This window comes from Bos mutus, chromosome 8 (genome assembly GCF_027580195.1).
Source record: "Bos mutus isolate GX-2022 chromosome 8, NWIPB_WYAK_1.1, whole genome shotgun sequence".
NCBI lineage: Eukaryota > Metazoa > Chordata > Mammalia > Artiodactyla > Bovidae > Bos > Bos mutus.
Window position 1 is genome coordinate 52,623,887 of NC_091624.1, and position 23,148 is coordinate 52,647,034.

The 23,148-nt window shown below is 38.7% G+C and overlaps 1 protein-coding gene across 1 annotated transcript in view; it reads right to left on the bottom strand.

Annotated features, from left to right (window-relative positions):
* The window catches only part of LOC102279750 (phospholipid-transporting ATPase FetA-like), a 74,553-nt gene that overhangs the window by 46,224 nt on the left and 5,181 nt on the right, over positions 1-23,148 (bottom strand). The window contains exons 2-10 of the mRNA XM_070375688.1: positions 19,915-19,973; positions 14,076-14,189; positions 13,146-13,244; positions 11,501-11,562; positions 8,477-8,549; positions 8,066-8,136; positions 6,756-6,838; positions 5,663-5,821; positions 4,342-4,430 (exon numbers count right to left, since the gene is read on the bottom strand). Of these exons, the coding sequence (XP_070231789.1) occupies positions 4,342-4,430; positions 5,663-5,821; positions 6,756-6,838; positions 8,066-8,136; positions 8,477-8,549; positions 11,501-11,562; positions 13,146-13,244; positions 14,076-14,189; positions 19,915-19,973 (809 nt within the window). The remainder of the gene's footprint in view (positions 1-4,341; positions 4,431-5,662; positions 5,822-6,755; positions 6,839-8,065; positions 8,137-8,476; positions 8,550-11,500; positions 11,563-13,145; positions 13,245-14,075; positions 14,190-19,914; positions 19,974-23,148) is intronic.

A 23,148-nucleotide genomic window follows, 5' to 3' on the forward strand; every position in this document is an offset into this window, starting at 1 on the left:
TGCTGCTGAAGAGGAACGCATTGCCACCAAAGCTTCCACTATTCTGGCTTACCTATCAGTACAATCTAGCAACTTTATGCGTTCCCAAAGCCCATCAACTTCTTGGGTCTGCTGATGGTTCTTCATCCTTTGTCAGAGAATTTATTTTCTATTTGTACTTTCTCACAGTCGTACCGGGCTCGAACAGCAACATCCTTCTTAAACTAGATGCCCAAGAGGAAGCATGGGACCCAAGATGATACTCCCTATTTTCTGAAGGAAAAATTGCATGAAAGAGCTCACAAATGCAGGAATTCATAGCAGCTAGTTGGCTAGTGTAGCTGCTCTGGGCATCTACACCACTTCTCTGCTGAATCCACCTTGTAGGAATTTGAATAGAGAACTACATTCTCTCTTTGAAGACTCCCACTGCAGATCTCTCCATGCAGGTGTGCATGCTAAGTCGCTTCAGTCATGTCCAACTCTTTGCAACCCTATGGACTGTAGCCTGCCAGGGTCCTCTGTCCATGGGGACTCTCCAGGCAAGAATACTGGAAAGGGTTGCCATGCCCTCCTCCAGGGATGGAACCCTCATCTCTTAAGTCTCCTGCATTGGCAGGCAGGTTCTTTACCACTAGTACCACCTCAGAAACCCAGATACCTCTGCTTTAATCTGCTCTAGGCCTGCTATTCAGCTATTATCCTAGGACTTCCTTTCAGTGTTTGCATGTTTCCTGGCTTCCAAATCTTTCTTGGTTTATTCTCTTCTTTTGCTTGAGTATACTTTAGAAACATCCTAAGAGAGGATACGTAAGGAGTAAATTTTTTTTGAGTCTTTGCACATACCGAAATTTCTTTATACTCGCATTTTATTGACAGCTTCAATGGATTTAGAATTAGAAGATGCAAATATTTTTCTGGCAGACTTTCGAAGGCAACAACATTTACCTTCTGCTGTTGCTGTTGAGGAGGTCAATGCCATTCTGATTCTTGTTTATGACCTTTTATTTCTCTCTGAAAGCTCTTGCTGCTGCTAAGTCACTTCAGTCGTGTCCCACTCTGTGCGACCCCATAGACAGCAGCCCATCAGGCTCTCCCACCCCTGGGATTCTCCAGGCAAGAGTACTGGAGTGGGGTGCCATCGCCTTCTCCACTGAAAGCTCTTAGGATCTTTTAAAAAATTTTATAATTTCTTCACATGTGGTCAGATTTTCATGTTAAATAGACTTGTCACGTGTTTTAATTTTATCTCCACAGGGTGATAGCAAGCATAGCAGAAAGAGAATTGACTCTGAAAAGTTATGCCTAGATGGATAGGTGTGATCATTGAATAAAATTATGTATGTAAAGCATCTGGCACATATTGATGCTCTATCTTCCCAAAGTGAATTTATATACTTGACAGCTGGACCCAGGACTTATAAATCCTTATGGTCCTCATAATACCTGGCACATATTAGATTCTCAATAAAAATGACTTCACCTCACCATACACAAAAAATAAACTCAAGATGGCTTAAAGACTTAAACAAAAGACATCATCATAAAACCCCTAGAAGAGAGCATAGGCAAAACATTCTGTGTGACGTAAATTGTACTGATGTTTTCTTAGGTCAGTCTCCCAAGGCAATAGAAATATAAACAAAATGAAAAAAAATGGGACCTAATCAAACTTACAAGCTTTTGCACAGGCAAGGAAACCATAAACAAAATGAAAAGACAACCTACAGAATGGGAGAAAATATTTGCAAATGATGCAAGTGAAAAAGGCTTAATTTCCAAAACATACAAACAGCATAAACAAATGAACAACAAAAAAACAAACAACCTTATCCAAAAATGGGCAGCAGACCTAAATAAACATTTCTCCAAAGAAGATACCCAAGTGATTAATAGACACAAGAAAAAACGTTCAACATCAAGAATTATTAGAGAAATACAAAGCAAAACTATAATGAAGTACCATTTTAACTGGTCAGAATGGTCATCATCAAAAAGTCTACAAATAACAAATGCTGGAAAGGGTGTGCAGAAAAGGGAATCCTCTTACACTGTTGGTGGGAATGTATATTGGTACAGCCACTGTGGAAAATAGCATAAAGATTCCTCAGAAAACTAAAAGTAGAATTACCATATGATCTAGCAATCCCACTTCTGGTCATACACTCAGACAACACTATAATTCAAAAAGATACATGCACTCCTTGGTTCATAGCAGCTCTATTCATAATAGCCACGACATGAAAACAAAGTAAATGTCCACTGACAGATGAATGGATAAAGATGTGGTACACATATATAATAGAATACTACTCGGCCATAAAAAAGAATGAAATAATGCCATTTCCAGCAACATGGCTGCAGCTAGAGATTGTCATATTAATACTAAGTGAAGTAAGTTAAAAAGAGAAAGACAAATATCATATGATTTCACTTATATGTGGAATCTAAAATATGGCACAAATGAACCCATTTATGAAACAAAATAGAATCACGGACATACAGAACAGACTGGTGGTTGCCAAGGGGGAAGGATGGAGTGGGAGGTTGGGGTTAGCAGATGTAAGCTTTTATATATAGAATGGATAAACAACAAGGTCCTACTGAACAGCATAAAAAATTATAGTCAATATCCTATGATAAACCATAATGGGAAAGAATATTAAATAAGGAAGTATATATATGCATAGCTGAATTACTTTGCTGTATAGCAGTAATGAACATAACTCTAAATCAACTACACTTTAATAAAAAAATATGACTTGACAATGAGTCTTTGACATTATTTTTCTGTGGGACTTTATGTTATTTATCTTTACTATGACTTAACTTGCATATTTGTCAGTGGGAAAAATATTTCTTGACTTATTGTTCATAGATGTTGTGAAGCTGCTGTAAGTGAATGTGAAAATATTCTAAAAAGTTAAAATTCCTCTACAGGTGTCAAGTATTATCACTACCTTTCAGATAGGTAACCAGGTAGTTGAACTTTCTTAGGCATATGGGAGATATCTTGTTTTAAAGACAACCCTAGGCTAAATTACCTACTTATTCCCTAATGATACACTCTCTGATATTGTCAAAGGCATATTTACCTCTGCTGCCTTTCTGAATTCTCAACTATGATTATCTTCTTCATTAATAAACCAGGAAACGTCACTTTGTTTCAACTGCTGAAAGCTATGCAGACAGTAGTGGAAAGAAAAAGATAGTGAATACTAATATCTGGTCTCAAAGCTGAATGAACTTCCTAATTTTCTAAAATCCCAGTGGTGCAAGAGGTAAAGAATCTGCCTGCCAACGCAGGAGATGCAAGAGACACCAGTTCTATCCCTCGGTTGGGAAGATCCCCTGAAGGAGGGCATGGGAATCCACTCCAATATTCTTGCCTGGGAAATCCCACGCACAGATGAGCTTGGTGGGCTATAGTCCGTGGGGTCGCAAAGAGTTGGACATGACTGAACATGCACACACACATATGATAAGCATGGAAATTAACTAATTAATCTTCAATTTAAAATTTTATTCTTAAAGCTGATTATCATCTACTGAGTGCTTTTAAAAAATTTTTTATTGGTGTATAGCTGATTTACAATGTTGTGTTGTTTCAGGTATACAGCAAAGTGAATCATTTATACATATATCCACTCTTAGAGATTCTTTTCTCATATAGGCCATTACAGAGTATTCAGTAGACTTCCCTATGCTATACAGTAGGTCCTTGTTTGTTAACTATCTTATATATAGTAGTGTGTATATATCAATCCCAATCTCCTAATTTATCTCTCTCCCCTTACTGCCTAATAATCATAAATTTGTTTTCTACATCTGTGACTATTTCTGTTTTGTAAATAAGTTCATTTGTACTCTTTTTTTTTATGATTTCACATATAATCAGTATGTACTGAGTGCTTTTCAAATTTCATTTCTTAGCAGTAGAATCCTCTATTCTCTAACTGAAATTTTACAGAACAGATAAATGTGAGGCTGCTCTTTTTGAAGCAGGAACTTCAGAATGAAGAGGCCAGAACAAAACTCTTGATCTTCTCTATTCCCCCTGCAGCAGACCTTAGCCTTCTCTAAGGAAATAGAGTTTGAAAATCATTGGTTTAAGTAAGGTGATCTTATTAATCTAAGTAAGAGCTTATTGAAGTGGTCATGAGTTAAACTGGCTATGAAGAAAAAGAAAAAAAGTGTCAATGAGTTTTCTTCTTATCTGGTCCAGATATAAGTTTGTGGGGTCCTAAAACTGCTTGAGACTTTCAGACAAGTAAATTCTGACTTGAAAATACCAGCTACTGCTGTAGAAGGAAGCAAAGAAGGCCTATTTATAAAAATACAGAAAAGAGGTCTTTAACTTACCCAGAGCACGAGGACATTCATGAGGTGGTCTATGTGTGTCCGTTTAAAGGTGGACTTCCCACTGTTCTGCATTACTTTGGTGTCTGGTCCTAAGTTAAACAGGGAGACATCATCTCAGAATCTCTAAATATTCTCAAGAGGACTGAAATTGGGTTGAAATACACCTTTATGATCACTTTATCAAACTTCTTTCCAATGCTAAAGGATAAAGCCTTGGAGGAAGGCTCATGGTTGGTGCCCCAAACTCAAAGAATGGAAAATTTATTTCTTAGGATAATCCCAATTACTTCTGCAAACTGCATCAGTGCTGAAACCTCCCTCTCGGCAGCATCTTAGACAGTCTAGTTTTTCATTGGTAAGTCAGAATAGGGGCCTCAAGCTTCTCTCTCATCACCATCTGGTTTATTTAGCTTAGAAAAAGGGTCTTCTGACAAGGAGATATTCACCTTCTTTTGAGGAAACCCATAGCTGGACCAGGCTCTATTTAAAGTTTCTAACTAGGAAATGGAGAAAGTAAAAGGCAATGGCAAGTGATTTCTTCTGAGGTGGGAGCTGAGATTTCTCTGAAGCTGAGCGATAGAGACTTTGAACTTCATGATAGGACAGACAATAAGTAGAAATAAAGGACTTTTAATGACACACTGAGACTAGAGCTGGAAATTATGATCTTACTGTGGTTGTTGTCACGAATACTCACCGTCACCGAGGGCATAGGGAGCACAAAAGCTTCCTTCATTTTCCGGCACTACATTATAACTCCAGAAAATCCCTCACTAAGTATGAAGGATTATGGTTCTAAATGCCATCTCAGGATGGGCCACTGCTCAGGAGCCACATGTGCCCTTTCTCTGGCATGAACACTTCACACTGTATTTTATCTTCCCCATAATGAGCACCATGTTTATTCTCTCCACATGTGAGTAATCCACATGTATACCCTCCCCTTTCACACTGTTCTCCTTTCAAATGCTAATTCTATGTATACTTCTATGTGTATACCTTGTCTAGTGTCCAGATGTGGTTAGAAAGACTCATGAATGTTCTGTGGCCTTGGAACACAAAGCCTTCCACTATCAAAGGCAGGGCTGATATGCTGGCAGCTCAGTGTTTGGAAAAAAAGTCATTTTTTTTTTTTCCTAAAAAAATAGTTTTTTCTTAATTCCTCCATCCATTTATCCATCTCCCTGCCTCCCTTCTTCAAAGCCATAGTGTTCTGGTATATACCTGAGCATCATATCTACATCATGAAAACTAAGTGCCCACAATGTGGCTATGAATGGAATCCAGCAGGCTGGGGGTTTGTGACTCCAGAAAGACGTACCAGTAAAAATAACCAAGCCATAGCACCAATCTGTATTTCTGATGACACAGCCTCGGAGAATCAGTCTGTCATGATTCAGGATGTAGTTTTTTCCCTTATACATGAGTATTCCTGTGAATCTGTCCAACTTGTTATTGGGAGACTCACACCTCACTTCTCCTGAAAAAAAAAAAAAAAAGGAATAAGAGTCCTAACTCTGTAATCTTAATTCTTTCCTAACAGGAAGTTCAGTTCAGTTTAGTCACTCAGTTGTGTCCGACTCTTTGCGACCCCATGAACAGCAGCACACCAGGCCTCCCTGTCCATCACCAACTCCTGGAGTCCACCCAAACCCATGTCCACTGTGTCAGTGATGCCATCCAACCATCTCATCCTCTGTCGTCCCCTTCTCCTCCTGCCCTCAATCTTTCCCAGCAAAGAGGAGGCTTAATAGAAAAGAGGAAAGAACAAGCCTCTTTCAAAATATACACACACCTTTTTTTCCTATCCTTTCTCAGCCACTGCCCATTTCTCAGCAGCTCCCTTTAGAAAGGCAGACAGAGGGTTCTGGGCATCAGAGAAGAGTAATTCTGTGACATGGGTTATCCAGAAAGAGAACAACCCACATGATAACTTATTACCATTAGTACTTCCAGATCAAATGAGCTAAATCTGAATAGATTCAGAAACTACTTAAAGCAAACGTAGTATTTTTTTCAAAATGGAAATAAGTTAATTTTTTCATGATTCGTAAAGTAAAATATGTCCTTTTGTAAATTATATACAACATTAAAAAGGAGAAAGTAAAATTCACTCACTGCCTAGAAATAAGTGCTATTAACCTTTTATAGTATATCCTTCCAAGATTTTTTCTATACATAGACTCATAAACATATATATATTTCCAAAGACAAATTTATGTTACATTATACTATGCATAGTGTATTGTAATCTTTTTAAACTTATATGTTGTGAATATTTTTCCATATAAGTAAATATCAACTTGCATACTGTTTTTTATGAGTTATATATAATTCACTATATGGCTATATCAAACTTTAACCACACCTCTTCTGATAAAAATTTGGGTTGGCAAATCTATTTCAAAACTCACCATCAAAAGCAGACAGAAGCTTCAGGTTATCTTCCATCTCACTGGTAACGGTGATGGCCTGCTTCACTTTCAAGTTGGTTTCACTAGAGTAAGGAATGCACATATATAACAGCAGTACAGGTCCGGTTTCTCCTACTTTAGAAAATAGCTGTTGCCAATATTGCTTGGCTTTCAGACTTGAGTTGTCAGAGTCACTCCTATTGTCATCCTCTCTCAAGGGCAGTACTGAGGTAGAATGGTGGTGCTGCTAAGTCGATTCAGTCGTGGCCGACTCTGCAACCCCACAGACGGCAGCCCACCAGGCTGCCCCATCCCTGGGATTCTCCAGGCAAGAACACTGGTTCTTGCCATTTCCTTCTCCAATGCATGAAAGTGAAAAGTGAAAGTGAAGTTGTTCAGTAGTGTCCGACTCTTAGCGACCCCATGGACTGCAGCCTCCCAGGCTCCTCCGTCCATGGGATTTTCCAGGCAAGAGTACTGGAGTGGGGTGCCATTGCCTTCTCCAGGAAGCTAAATATTAGCCCACTTGCTCCCCTCTCTCCCTGAAACACATATCAACTACTTTAACCAACCTATGAGATCTTGCTGGTGGAGCTGCTCTAGAAAAGCTGAAGAAACATCACAAAATAACCTGGAGGTGGTACCTACTCCCTTCAAAAGTAAGGTCCTGGTAAGAACCTGTGAACACTTGCAAGTAAACATACTCCTCGTCTCACAAATGTTTATAGGACCCATGAAGGGATCTCACTTAACCATTATTTGATACAGAAATGCACAGAGATAGAAGTAAAAACAAAGCTACATTTCAAAAAGTTTGTGGGCACTAAGAGGAAGAGTTGTAAGGATGCAGATTAACATAAAACTCCACAGGACAAGCTCTCTGAAGATGGCCTCTATCTTCCAAAGATCTTAGCTTTTGCACATTAATGAATTTCTACCTTAAATCCTTTCCAGAACATGGTTTATCAGTACATAATTATCTCAGTATTCATTCCCCCACCCCAAGAAACTTTGGAACTATATTCTGAAATTTCATAGTCCGGTTAACCTCTTTCCTATCACTCAGTATTATTGAATATAGTCAGACTGAATGTTTCCAATTTGAAGATGGAGAATAATTGCCCAGATTCTGCACCCAGTTGGATGCTCAATTATCTGTCAAGAGCTCAGCCTTAGACTTGAGGCCTCCTATCTTATCTGGATATTTCTAGCTTTTAGCACTTCATTCTCTGCATCATGCTGTCCCTCAATGAGAAATCATTCTAAGCTGGCTCAACCATCTTATTGGACTATGAGGAAGGAACACTCACCCATCCAGTTCTGCAGTTTCTATATATGCCAGACTGTAGGGCTCACTGCTCGAGAGTAATAGTATATCAGCCTGTGGTCAGGAAAGGCAGAGAAGATAAGGAAGGCAGACTTTTAAAATTACAAACTCAGGAACAGCTATTCATCCTAAGAATTTTATAGACATTTGGTTTACTTTCTTTGTCTCGAGACCCATCACTGGTACCACACACCTCCTTTCTTAAAGCCAGTCATACTTTACCTGGGATTGTGGTGAGAAGTGGACAAGAACAAACTTCTTATCACAGGAGCTGGTGATCTCTAGATGCACAGTGAAGCAGGTGAATATCACCAAAAGGAGTGGTCACAGAAGTGCTAAAAAGGTTTCTACTCAAGCCCAAAGAGAAAAAGCCACAGCCCAAAGAGGTACTCACCGTAACAATCTGATTGTTTTCTAGTTTAATTATATCTCCCACTTGGACATTCATCCATTTTTCTGTCACTATCCTGCAAGAAAGTGAACCTTGAATGCCTGCATGCCAGCTCTGAGAATATTCCTACAGTCCTGTTTTGACAATCAAGGGGGGAAAAAAAGCTGAGATGAACTCAAAGCTCAGAGGAGGACCAAACTGCTTTGGGATACTCCTTGCCCAAGCAGTATCAAGAATGGGGCCCATTTCTCTTGATCAGGCTATAACAGTTTTCTAAAACTCTATAATGGTATATGTAGATATACAGGCACATAATTTTTCTTTAAGTAAAAGCAATATATGCATATGGTAAAAATACAGTTCAAATAATTAAAAATATAGAAAAAGAAAAAGTAAAGTCTCCTCTCTCCCCAGATTATAGTTTTGTCACTTATAACAATTTTTTGCATTTCTTTTGAGAAAATGTCAATCCATATAATCACATAATAGATATACATTTTAAAATGACATACTAGATACATAATTTTCTGTACTTTGCATTTTTCATTTAATAATATATCTGAGAGAACACTTACAGAGGTGTGGCTCATTCCTCTTGATAGCTAAAAAAATGTGGCTTTTAACTAAAGATGTGCTTGTAGCCAGAATTACTGACTACAATGACAGAAATCACAACTCAAAAAACAAAATTTTTCAAAGGTGTTAATATCTCTGTTCAAACATATGTGCTGTACAAAAAGGACACCACTTTCTGGAATATAGACAATTCATCTCAAGTGTTAAATAAATCAGACATTCATTGGCTTACAAAGTTTAACCATTAGGGCCCTGCTTGTGAATTCCTACTCTAAAACCACTCTATGACAAATTTTTCTGTAATAGTTTTATAAAACCCAAGTGCTCAAGCTCCTTGGGAAGTTCATTTGACTAAATTCATTCAGTAATTCCTAGCTTTACAAATTTCTTATACACTCAGTTTTATCTTTTCTCCTTATTTCTATAGCTTTCTTTTTTTAAATTTTGTTTTTAATCACAACTAACTTTTTTAGTGATGAGAGGCTTCAACAGATCAAAACACTTGAGGAAATAATCCATCATGAGTAAGAATCAGCAAACACAATAAATAACAGAATCAGATGCCCAAGAACTTCCCATAATAGAATTCTATGATTAAAACTATAGTTCTTGATATGTGTGTGCTTAGTCACTCAGGATGAGTCCAACTCTTTGTTGACCCCATGGACTGCAGCCTGCCAGGCTCCTCTGTCCATGGGGATTCTCCAGGCAAGAATACTGGAGTGGGTTGCCATACCCTCCTCCAGGGGATCTTTCAAACCCAGGGATTGAACCCAGGTCTCCCGCATTGCAAGCGGAATCTTTACCGACTGAGCTACCAGGGAAGGACAAGAATATTGGAGTGGGTAGCCTATCACTTCTCCAGGGGATCTTCCCGACCCAGGAATTGAACCAGGGTCTCTTGAAATCCTATGCTAATGCTAAGTCGCTTCAGTCGTGTCCGACTCTGTGTGACCCCACAGACGGCAGCCCACCAGGCTCCCCCGTCCCTGGGATTCTCCAGGCAAGAACACTGGAGTGGGCTGCCATTTCCTTCTCCAATGCATGAAAGTGAAGAGTGAAAGTGAAGTCGCTCAGTCGTCTCCGACTCTTAGCGACTCCATGGATTGCAGCCTAACAGGCTCCTCCGTCCATGGGATTTTCTAAGCAAGAGTACTGGAGTGGGGTGCCATTGCCTTTGCAACAACATGGATGGACTTGGAGGATATTATGCTAAGTGAAATTAGTCAGACATATAAAGACAAATACTGTATGATATCACTTATATGTGGAATCTAAAAAATACAGCAAACTAGTGAATATAACAAAAAGAAACAGACTCACACATACAGAGAACAAACTAGTGGTTACCAATGGAGTCAGAGAAGGGGGAGGGGCAATATATGGGGAGGGGATGAAGAGGTACAAAGCATTACATATAAAATAAGCTACAAGGATATATTGTACAACACAAGTAATACAGACAACATTTTATAATAACTATAAAGGAAGTATAACCTTTAAAAACTGTGACTCACTATATTGTATACCTATAACATATAATGTTGAACATCAACTGTACTTCAATTAAAAAAAAATTTTTTTAAAATATAAATATATATATAAAACTGCAGCTACTGGGTGTTGTGTAAGGTCACCATGAGAAAGGATTGGACCTCATCTTGAATTCCCTCAGATCTGTATTTGTTTGTGATCATGCTTCTGCAAACACTGGTCACTTCTCCTTTCATATAATCTCTGTTGAATTCTTCCCCATCTTTTAAGCACAAACATCATCTTTTCTAGAAAGTCTTCCTTAATTTCTTTAGCCAGCTATGATGGCCTATTTTTTTTATTAATTCTTATGATAATTTTTGTACCTCTTACAATAATCTTCATATTTTGCTTTATATAAAATTATGCCAGTCTCCCTCTATCCCTGCCAAAGGTAAACTGCTCCAATTTTGCAGAACCCCACAAAAAAATAAGCATTTACCCATACTTTAGATAGATAAGACCAAACACTACAGCAATGAGGTCAACACCAATATTTTCTTTAGATTGTTAACAAAAAGATGTCCTAACCAAAGTCTACAGTAGAATGGTCAATAAGTCATGTAGAATCCACTGATGCACTAAAGACAGACATCTCCATGCTGACCATCGTACTGGTAATGACCACTTGCATACTAATATCATGTCATAATTTGTTAATTTCTTTAATATATATTATTTTGTTTTCATTTTTGTAAGCATCCTTTAAGGTAAAGAATATTATTTTCATTTTATAGATAAGAAATATGAGGCCCAGAGAAGCAAGTTCAGGGCATACTAGAAACAAACTCTTCCTATGTCCAGCCCAAGGCTCTTTTCACTGTCTTAAATCACCTTTCCAAACACATCAAGTTTTAGCAAGGTCAGTGCTCTCCCAGAGCTGATTCAACCTAAACTGGCTTCCCAAGAAGCACTTACCTGCCATTCATCAGCACCAGAACAGAACGATTGTTGACTTGATTATCATTTTGGTGCCTTTTCTAAAATCATACAAGAAAATGTTCAGGAAATAGAGCAAACTGTATTTAGAAGATTAATATTTTGAAGTATTGTTCAAAGTAGTTCCTCTTCTTTGTAATTCTCCCTTACCCCCGTTTCTTCACCACCTTACCCCCCAGCCCCTGGCCAATTCCAAGTTCTTCCACCATTAAAACCAGACCAAGAAGCTGACTGTCTCTGAGAAGCTGGGAAAGGAGGTCAGAAAAAGAATCAAGCGAGAAGAAAGAGACAAACTCTTTGTTTTAATATCAAGAGCCAAAACCTGGGGTAATGAGAACAAATAACTTATGTTGAAAGCCACAGAAGAGAGAATGCAAAATGATGGGGCTACATCTTGGTAGGTAGAGGGAAGTTATGTATTCACAAGCATACCAATACCCCTACCCTCAACCACAGTCAGCATAAGAAGCTTCTACCATGGATACAATGAGGAAAGGGGAATAGAGGTCTATTCAAAGACCAAATAAGAGAGTAACAAATAAGTCCTGATGCTAAGATTCACATGAGTCCCTTTCCTTTCAGTTGAGATTACTCCCTGGGAAGAGGGTAGAAAGAATCCTGAATTGGTCAGAATATTTCTCCTAAAGAGACTGAGTTCTAAACCAGAAGGAACCGCCTGGGTTATCCTGAATTGGTAAGTTTAGCTTTTGGCTCTCATTAAAAAAGGGCTGAGATGGTGAGGTGGTGGTTATGAGTTACACTGAGTTTAGTTATGGAAAGTTAAGTTATATTTTTGCACATCTTAGTTGTGCCTGAAATTTAAACCACTATATATGTTAATTCTGGGTTTAAAGAGCCACAGAGTTAAAGAGCTGGAGAAACACTCTGCTCTTAAACTTTGATATAAAAATCAGAAGGACTCTCTTAGGGAAGCTCCAAACAGGTCAACACGATGGGCTTCCCAAATCCCACTGGTAGGCACAGCACCGGTTCCCCACGTTTGCCCTCCCACCTGGCCCTGCTGTAAAGGAGCATGCAGGAAGCCACGCTGCACTCGCTGAGAGCCAGCTTCTCCCGCCAAGGCCAGGGGAGGAGCCAGCCTCTGTTGAGTCATGATGCTCTCTAAACTCAGAGGGTTCCTAGCTGTGTGCACCTGATAGAACCGAAAGCTGGAGAGGGAAATACGGAGAGTCAGAGAGGAGAACAGGAATGCAGAAAGGGGAGATAAGACCAGAGAAAGCAAGGGGGACAGGAAGAAGGGAAGAGGAATATAGAAATGGGAGAAGGGTGAATGGAGAAAGAAAGGTGAGAGCAAACCCAGAGAGAGCTAAGTAAAGGCAGAGGTGGGTTATGAAGGAGATGGAAGGAAACCTGGAAATGGCGGCAGTAAGAAGACAGAGAAAGGCCTTGCGTGAGTGACCCCTTTCTGGCCATGGATGGCTCACCAATCTTGGGCTTAAGGGAATCTCATATTCCTCTGGCACAAGTAAGGACATAGGGAAAGGAAACACCTCTTTCCTTCTTCCTTCTAGTATTAGGCAGTTCTGGGGAGTCCTTCCTGCTCCCTCCCTCCCCTGCCTGACTAGGTACAGTGAGGGAAGAGAGGCCCTGGAAGCCACTTCACCACATCATCGATGGCATCTTTCACTGCTGTTATGGACAGCACCACCATCAGCGGTATCACAGTCGTGTACCATGCCAAGGAGGAGATCTGAGGAATCAACTGGGAGAGGGAAGGGGAGAGAAACATAGGTCAGAAAGCTTAAAGGACAATGTATTTCCTCCCAACCTCCACTGCACCACCATTTCCGTCTCCCTAGATTCATAATAAGTTCAACAATCCTAGTTGCTTTCCACTGTTATAACCTCCAACTAGCCACCCCAGTATAAGCAAATACCTCCTAAAGATGAAAGAAGAGGAGATGATAAATTGCCAGGTAATGTCCTGAACTCTAATATCTTTGTCTTGATGGCAAAGAGCCATTCCTCTCTTCTGATAATGAAGGTGCTGGGGGGTAGGGCATTAAGTGTGGGCATGGGAGAACCACATAACCGCCTATACCCCTTCAGCACAAGGGGAAATGAGATGACCCGTCTCTCTCTCCCAACTTGTGCCTACCCTGCTAGGCTTCTGTGCCCTGTGCTGATGTTCTAAACCATTCTCCTCCCTTGGTGCTCCCATGTGTTAACTTTCTGTCGGGGAGGCTGGGACAAGAAGGAGGAATGGGGCTGCAGCTGAGGCGGGGGTGTAGAATCAAGTCTGTGGCCTTTCACGGTTAAGCTGAACTGTGGTGATGCAGTCATGGTGAGGGAGCACCCCTTAGCATGGGACTCGGCGACCTTGTCTCCTTCCTCTTATAGAGGGTTGTTTCACCCTGGCTAATCCTGACCACAGCTATTCTAGGAGACTGGCCCGAGACTCCAGCCATCCATTCGCCCATTGTCTAAAGAGAGAAGACATCTCTCAGTTTAAGGAGGAGAAGGACTGATTACATAACCTGACCCCAGGGAAGTTGATAAAATATTCTATGGAAAAGACCCTAAAAGGTAATACCTGTAGAAAAAGCAAAAAGAGGAAATATGCATTTGCAAGTCTCTGGAACTGTTCAAACAGGTTCATAGGCAAGAAGTTTAAGGCATTATATTTTGAGGTTTTGACGCTATTATCCTGTTAGTAAAAGAACACAAGCACAATTAGAGTAACAAAAGACTGCACCTCCAAGTCTTAACAAAAAGGACCAAGACCACTTCATAAAATAGGAAAAAGCTAATAGCTTCCCAACATAGTGAGGGAAGGAAGGAAGAAGTGTTTGTCTCCAGACTCTTTTCTTTGAGGCCTAGAGAGGCCTATGTATGTATGCCAAAGATGGCAAGGTTGATCAATATGAGACATTCTTAGGAGGGGCAGGATGTATTTACGCCCTGAGTCGAATTCTTTGTTTACTGATGCTATTGATAATAATGATGATAATAAAATCAATAACAATCAAAACTTATTAAATATTTATTATATGTAAAGTACTATTCTAAGTACTTTAGTACTATTTTAAATATTTTAGAAAAAGCAACTTATTTAATTCTCAAAACAACTGTAAGAAGGGAGTAATACCACCTTTTCAGGATGCGGCAACTGAGGCCCTGAGGTTAATTTATTTGCCGAAGACCATCTATTTACTTGTAGAGTTGAGATTGTACTGTTCCCTGAGCCCCAGTTCACTTGTGCAGCCATCCAAATGCTTTCATTCCTTAGAATCAGAAATCTTTCTGTTTCATCTTATCTTCTGACTCAAGTTCCTTCTCAGTGCCAAACAGTAGGCAAGTTTGCCATTTGTGTTCACTCTACTCAGAGCTCTCTACTGAAGCTTTTCTTAAGTCTGGCAAACCCATTTTGCTGTGTCTTTACATGTTGCTTTCATTGCTGAAAGGTGTCAGATGCCAAAAGCAAATGACTGTCTTTCAACCTTAGCCCACTGAAGGTTCCTACAATGGTTGCTTTCAGCACTGGAGAATCACTTGCCCCTTAATTGTCCTGGGAGAGGTCTGAACAGTGGGAACTTGCTACCTCTTCAATGCTAATCTCTAGATGTTGACAAGACCATCTTACTTTCTACTTTTGGATCTTCAGTTGTTTGACCTAAGATGTAAGGGTTTGAATCTAAGAGCTTAAGAAAAGTAGGAGAATGAGACCAAATAATCCAAGGACAGGGCTTCTCTCCCACCTCCTCCACCTATAGGGTCAAACAAAAGAACAAACCTACCTGCAGTCCTGGAAAACAGACACTGCTTAAGCATGAAGAATCTCTTTCTGGGTCCTAACTTGGGAAGACATCTGAATACTCTTGGAGAACCAACATTTTTTTGTCTTAAGGCTAAAACTGGCCTTGGAAGACTAGACAGGCAACCCAGTCACGTCTTGCTTAAGGTCTATTTCCCTAGGGAAGAGAAGCTGGTCAAATAGCTTAGCACTTAGGAGTTTAGAGATCCAAGTTAAACCTAAGATTTCCTTGGTGTTTCTCCATGACTTTTCAATTAATGATCAGTCAAACACTATACATTTCTCAAGGTTTGTTCTGTTCACAGCTCTATGCTGGGCTACTCTAGTAGTAGGGACTGAAAAAGAGTTAAACAAAATCTGTCCTGGAAAGTTCACAGCTATGTCTTGAATGGAGTTCTAACTAAATGACCTCTAAGGCCCCTCCCAACCCTGAGGGTAGGTTATTCTAACATAGAAATGGTTTTCTTTGATTTTAAGATACTCTGAATTTCTGAGTGTCTAAATCCAGATGACGATACTTGGACCCAAAGATCTTTTGATCTTTTACCTTACTAAAGTAGCTGGCTTTAGTAAATTTTCCATTTGACTTTACAGTTAATGTATTTTGGTTTCTACTCATTTGGGTAGCATTTTTTTTAGAAAACAAAGACAAAAGCTATGCTGATTCTGTCCCAAGATAGACAAATCAGTAGTTCTTTACTAACTTGGCAACTAGTGTTTTGTCCTACTCTTAAATGTCAAACCAGAAGCAAGATCTTAAGGATATAGAACATTTGCTTAACTATAGAATTCTTGTGTTTAATTCATTTGACATGACAGTGATGGTAGATTTGGATTTGGGGTATTTATTTATTTGGGCAGGGATATTCCCTGGTGGTTCAGACAGTAAAGAATCCGCATGCAATGCTGGAGACCAGAGTTTGATCCCTAGATTGAGAAGATCCCCTGGAGGAGGGTATGGCAACCCACTCCAGTATTCTTGCCTGGAGAATCCCCACGGAAAAAGGAGCCTGGTGGGCTACAGTCCATGGGGTCACAAAGAGTCGGACATGACTGAGTGACTAAGCACAGCTCCCGACTGACTGCTAAAGTGGAAAATAGAAAACAGAAGGCCAAGGATACAATGAGAATCAGTAGTTAGGGGGCTGAAAAGAGGAAAAGGAGCAGTGGTGGTGGTGGTTTAGTCACTCAGTCATGTCTGACTCTTGCGATGTCTCTGCAATTTCCCAGGCAAGAATACTGGAGTGGGTTGCCATTTCGTTTTGCAGGGAATCTTTCTGACCCAGGGATCAAACCCATGTCTCCTACATTGCAGGCAGTCTCCTGCATCACAAATGGATTTTCTACCATTGAGCCACCAGGGAAGGCTAAAGGGAGTAGGAATGGAAGAAATTAGAGAAATAGGGGAAAAATGAGAAACGGGTGGGGCCAGGGAAACGCAATGGTTGTTAAGTACATAAGAATCAGTCAAATCTGTTTACTTGTTCATCAATTATTTGCATACATTTATTGAATTTCATTTATGGGCCAGATATTGTGATGGAAACAGTAGTTACAAAGATGAATGAAATTTGTACCCGTCTTTTAAGGGGTAACAGTTTTTTGGTGAAAGAGAACTAACATTTTCACAACCATATACTCTAACAACCACCACGTACAGTGAACATTATTATGTTCTTTTTATAGATGAGGGAACTGAAGATCAAAGAAATTAAAATAAATAATGTGCCTAAGGATACAACATTAGTAAGGAGTAGAACTTGTTCAAACTCAGAGTGATGCCAAAACCTGCACCTTAGAGTTACTTAGAAAAAGCTTAGAGAGTGGAAAAGGTAGAGAAGGGGAAACCTGTTCCCACAGCCATATCCTAAATATTGTTATTATCCAGAGCCTCTCTAACTCAGCAATCATAAACTAGTATCCTATAGAGACTACTGTATGTGTATAAATATATATATACATGCACATAGACATACACTATATACATAGTATATATATATATACACACACACATATATATCGTATACATATACACATGTATATTATATACTTACAGCACTATATATTAATATATCTACATATGCATAAAGCAACATATAAGTAAAAATTGCTTATAATTATAAAAGATTAGAAACAATCCAAATGTCAATTTGTAAGAAAGTGGTTACATAAATTATGCTATCTGCTAGGGAAGCAGTTGAAAAAAAGAAGGAAAATGCTATTATGAAATTATAATTATGAAAACATCTCCAGGACATAATGTTAGGGTTCAGAATAGTTTAAGAAAGTGGGGAAATGATAATATATATATATGTGTGTGTGTGTGTGCATGTGTGTGTGTGTGTGTGTGTGTATTTGCTTTATTTGCACAAAGAAGCACTGCTGAATATATGATAAACTAATAAAAGTGATTCCTTCTAGGGAGCAGAGATATGGACAAGGATGGGGTATTGGAGCATGACTTTTAAACATGTATCTTTTTATGAGTTACTTATTCATAAATAAATAAGTGAAAATGAACAATCTAATAGAAAATGGGCAAAAACCATTAACAGTCGTTTCCATAAAAAGATGTACAAAGGCTAATTAACATAAAAATTATTGCTGTCACTCAAAATTAAGGAAAGATAGATAATGAAATGTCATTTTCCACAAAAGAGTCTGGTAAAGATAAAAAAGACTGACAATACCAATTTGGCAGGAATATGGAGAAGTGAGAAGTTTTTGTTATAGATAGAAATATAAATAGATATAACCTTTTTAGAGGGCAATCTGGCAATACGTATCAAATATTTAATGTGTTTCATTTTTGATCTGGCCAATTCACTTCTAGGAAACTCTCCTAAAGTATATTCACACAAATGTGCCAAAGTATATGGCGTATAAAATGGTGTTCATTTAGGACCATTTATCGCAGCAAAACATTGTAGAAATATTTTTCGGAGGGGGCACCTGGATATAAATGGAGACACTTAAAATGTTAATCAGTAAGAAACTGGTTAAATCAATTAAGGTATGTTGATACAATGGAAAACTATGTTGTATTAAATGAATTAATATCAGGAGGAGAAGGGGATGACAGAGGATGAGATGGTTGGATGATATCACCAACTTGATGGACATGAATTTGAGCAAGGTTTGGGAATTGGTGATGGACAGGGAAGCCTGGCTTGCTGCAGTCCACGGGGTCACAAAGAGTCAGACACCACTGAGCAACTGAACTGAACTGATAGCTAATATTGCACAGGGGTTTTTGAATGGTTCTGGTTGGCCCTTGAAACACTCGAGTATTAAGCACAGCAGCACCTGTGCAGTTTAAAATCTGTGTATAATTTATAGTTGGCTCTCAGTATCTGAGGTTTCACATCCACAGATTTAGCCATCCTTGGACTGGGTAGTACCACAGTACATATTTCTTGAAAAAAAATCTGTATGTCAGTGGACTCATGCAGTTCAAACCTGTTATATTCAAAGATCAAAGGTAAACAGTTGAAGAGTCTTATCCCTAAGAGTGTACCATGTAAATTGTTACAGGTCTTGGCCTTAAGAGAAAATAGTCAAAAAATATAGAAATATGGTTAAAAAATCAAATAAAAATTATAACTTTAAATAGTAATGTCATTAATTTAAAGTCTTCTGATATTTGATATTCTCAGAACACGATGATTCACTGTAAAAAGTTCTGACTCCCTTTTAAAAACTCATAAAGTATTTAAAAGGTAGATCATGCAAGGTTTTTAATAATGATGAAATAAATTGGAAAACAGAAATAATGAATGTTAATAAATTCTAGTCAAATTGTAAGATATGGGTTGAAAATGTTTACTTTGACATATGTGTATTTGAAATGATAAATAGATTATTCTTAATGTATTTGCATATATATTTGCTTTTTCCCCTTCTTCTTAGGAATTAGATACACTTAAGCAACATCTAGATTCACTGAATATGAAAAAAGAGAGCTTGGAAGCTCTAAGTGTAAAATGAAGTAAAAGTTTTCATATTACTCAGCTGCAAAAGGTAATTCAGTTGAATATATTAACGGAACTCATTCAGGTATATATTTATTTAGTAGTTTCCTAACAGAAGTATAATTTCTTTCCCATTCAGAACTTCAAATATCCTAGCTTAGTAAAAAAGTAGATTCAGTGGGCATGGCAACCCATTCCAGTATTTTTGCCTGGAGAACCCATGGACAGAGGAGGCTGGCAGGCTATAGTCCAAAGGGTCGCAAAGAGTCAGATATGGCAGAGCGATTGAATTGAACTGATTAAACAAATTAGGAAGGTCTACATGTACTATCACAGAGAGATGTCTAAGTGAAAAAAGAAAACTATGAAGCTATGCTTTCATTTGTTCAAGCTGCGGTATTTCTTTTCGAGGAGCAATATATAAAAACCAAAATTTGAGACACATCCTCCCCTGAGCCTAGGTCACTGGATTAATTTGGTTTCTGAGCCCTCACTGCACCAGCCCTCATTGTACGGGAGCTTGAAAGAAAGTAGAACCTATGTTGTAGGATTTACATCTACAAGGAGTTTCCTGCCTCACAGATAATGGGGAATATTAGAGGAAAATATCATCCCCCTCTTGAAATAGCTAAAGACCATATACTCACTGGGTATCCAAACAGACTGTTAAATTCTCTGTTGTTGGCTTGCAGATATCTCTTGTGTTCTGAAAAAGATGAGAGAAATGATGAGCAGGATGCCCCTCTGAGATGAGCCTGGGATGCTGGTTGCCAGTGACTTCACTAGCATCTCACACGTTCTCACCAAGAATATCTGTCCACAAACAGGTGTTGTCTCTTTGTTCAAAGAATCAAGCAATATGGTAAAAAATGGAAACCCTCAAGTGTTCAAGCTTTCTGGAGGCAAGAGGACAAGTAACTTCTGAGGAGCTCTCTACCATTAATGCTTCTAGTGACCCTAGACAATGTTTCCACAGACAACAGGCTGGCCTGCATCAACATTATTGCCAAACACAGAAACCCAAACCTCCTTCATAAGTTAATTACAGCAATAGTTTTAGATAAATGAGGTTCTTTCTAAGGCCAGCCTTTCTTAAATTTGCTCTGAATTAATAAATCATTACCAGTATCTTTTGCACAGAAACCAGCGTGCTGGATGCTGTGAGGAGATAAAAAGATAAGTAAGGCAGAGTCCTTACTTCAAGGGACTTGTGATTTAGTGGAGTCAGCATGATAACAACAACACGTGACAAAATCATCACATCAAAACATACAGATGTCACAAACTATTACAGATAGCTCATTAATGTGTTATAAAACATCTCAAAAATATAAATTATCAACAGATCTTTCTGTCCTGAATAAAACATTCCTATAGCCTCTTGAATTCTTCATTGGTTCAACAAGCATTTACTGAGTTCTTGGCAGGTGTTAAGCCCTGTGTTAGGAACATTCATGTACGAGTTTTTGTATGGACATGTTTTTATTTCTCTTGGGTATATACATAGGAATAGAATTACTCAGTCATATGGTAACTCTGGTTTTAACATTTTGAGAAACTACCAAACAAGTCTTCACAGCAGTTGCATGATTTTACATTCTTTCTGACAATGTATGAGAATTCCAATTTCTTCATATCCTTGCCAACACTTGTAAAAGACTGTGCTTTTTATTTTAACTATCTTAGTGGATATGAAGTAATGTCTCATTGTGATTTTGCTTTGCATGTCCATATTGACTAATGAGGGATTCCCTGGTAGCTCAGCTGGTAAAGAATCCGCCTGCAATGCAGGAGACCTGGGTTCAACCCATGGGTCAGGAAGACCCCCTGGAGAAGGGATAGGCTACTCACTCCAGTATCCTTGGGCTTCCCTGGTGGCTCAGCTGGTAAAGAATCTGCTTGCAATGCGGGAGACTGGGATTCAATCCCTGGGTTGGGAAGATCCCCTGGAGAAGGGAATGACTGCCCACAGCAGTATTCTGGCCTGGAGAATTCCATGGACTAATTAATTAGTCCATTGACTAAAGATGATATTGAGTATCTTTTCATGTATTTTATTGAACATTTATATATCTTCTTTGGAGAAATGTCTATTCAGATCCTTTGCTCATTTTTAAACCAGGTTAATTATCTTTTTATCACTGAACTATGAGTTCTTAATATGTTCTGAATAGAAATCAGTTATAAGTGACTTGCAAATATTTTGTCTCTTATTTTAAATGTCACTTTATAATGTACCAAATTCTAACATATTGAATATAATTATGGGTTTTCTTAAGCCTCCTGCATTGGCAGACAGGTTCTTTACCATTAGCACCACCTGGGAAGCCCCTAATTATGGGTTTTCTATTAAGTTCTAGTCTATCCATCTTAAGAAAAAAATGTTTAATTAAAGTACAGTTGGTTTACAATATTGTGTTAGTTTCAGGTGTACAGAAAAGTGATTCAGTTGTTTATATACATATATATATATGATTTTTTCAGATAATTTTCCATTATACATTATTATGAGATATTGAATATAGTTCCCTGTGCTATATAGTAAATCCTTGCTGCTTATCTATATTATGTATAGTAGTTTTTATTTGTTAATCCCATACTCCTGATTTATCCCTCCCTCCATTCATCTCTTAAATTATGTAACTTGTAATACAGGATAGAGAGTCTTCTATTTTAACATCTTCTTGGCTATTCTTTTTCTAAAAAGTAATTAATTTGGCTGTGCCGGGTCTTAGTTGCGGCACGCAGGATCTTTAATTGTGGCATGTGAACTCTTAATTGTAGCATGTGGGATCTAGTTCCCTGACCAGGGATCGAATCTGAGCCTGGTGCATGGGGAGCGCAGAGTCTTAGCCACTGGACCCCCAGAGATGTTTCTTCTTGGCTATTCTTGTCTATTTTCTCTTCTAGGTAAACTTCAGAATCATTTTGGCCAATTTGCGTAAGACTGGAGTTTTAATTAGAGGTGAAGACAAAGAAAATTTTATTCACTAGATCCTGGGGATGGAGTGAAAGTGGGTTATTAGAAAATGCAGAGCTCCCTCCCATGGGAAGTACAGTCAGGTCTGGAAAATCACACTGCATTTCTCAGGGGGCTAAGATAATATGCTTCTGAAAGCTGAGGAGAGAGCCAGTGATAAGACAGGGACTTTTTGGTTCTTCATGTAATTTCCTTTATTTATCCTCTGGTTGTCAGCAAAAATTACTAAAGATCATGAAATCAGAACAAGACTAAATTTCTTATAGAAAATATCTAAGGGGCCAAAGTCTGCACATTGGGCAATGCTTGAAGTTCAGAATTTGCACAAATTGCAGGAAAGGTGAAACTGGGATGCTTAGTTCCTTTTACCCAAGGATTTAAATATATATATTTCGAAACTACACAGATGAATTTGGAGACAGATGACATTTTTGCACTATTAGTCAGTCACCCATTCAGTAGCATACTATATCCCCGGAGGGAGACTGGTATGCCCCCAGGAAACCACTTCTTTGTACATGGTGATCACATCTGTACAATCACTTTGCTAACAATACACAGATTCAAGGGATTGGATCTGATAGGCAGAGTGCCTGAAGAACTATGGATGGAGGTTCGTGACACTGTACAGGAGGCAGGGATAAGGACCATCACCAAGAAAAAGAAATGTAAAAGGCAAAATGGTTGTCTGAGGAAGCCTTACAAATAGCTGTGAAAAGAAGAGAAGCAAAAGGCAAAGGAGAAAAGGAAAGATATACCCATTTGAATGCAGAGTTCTAAAAAATAGCAAGGAGAGATAAGAAAGTCTTCCTCAGTAATCCATGCAAACAAATAGAGGAAAACAATAGAATTGGAAAGACTAGAGATCTCTTCAAGAAAATTCGAGATACCAAGGGAACAT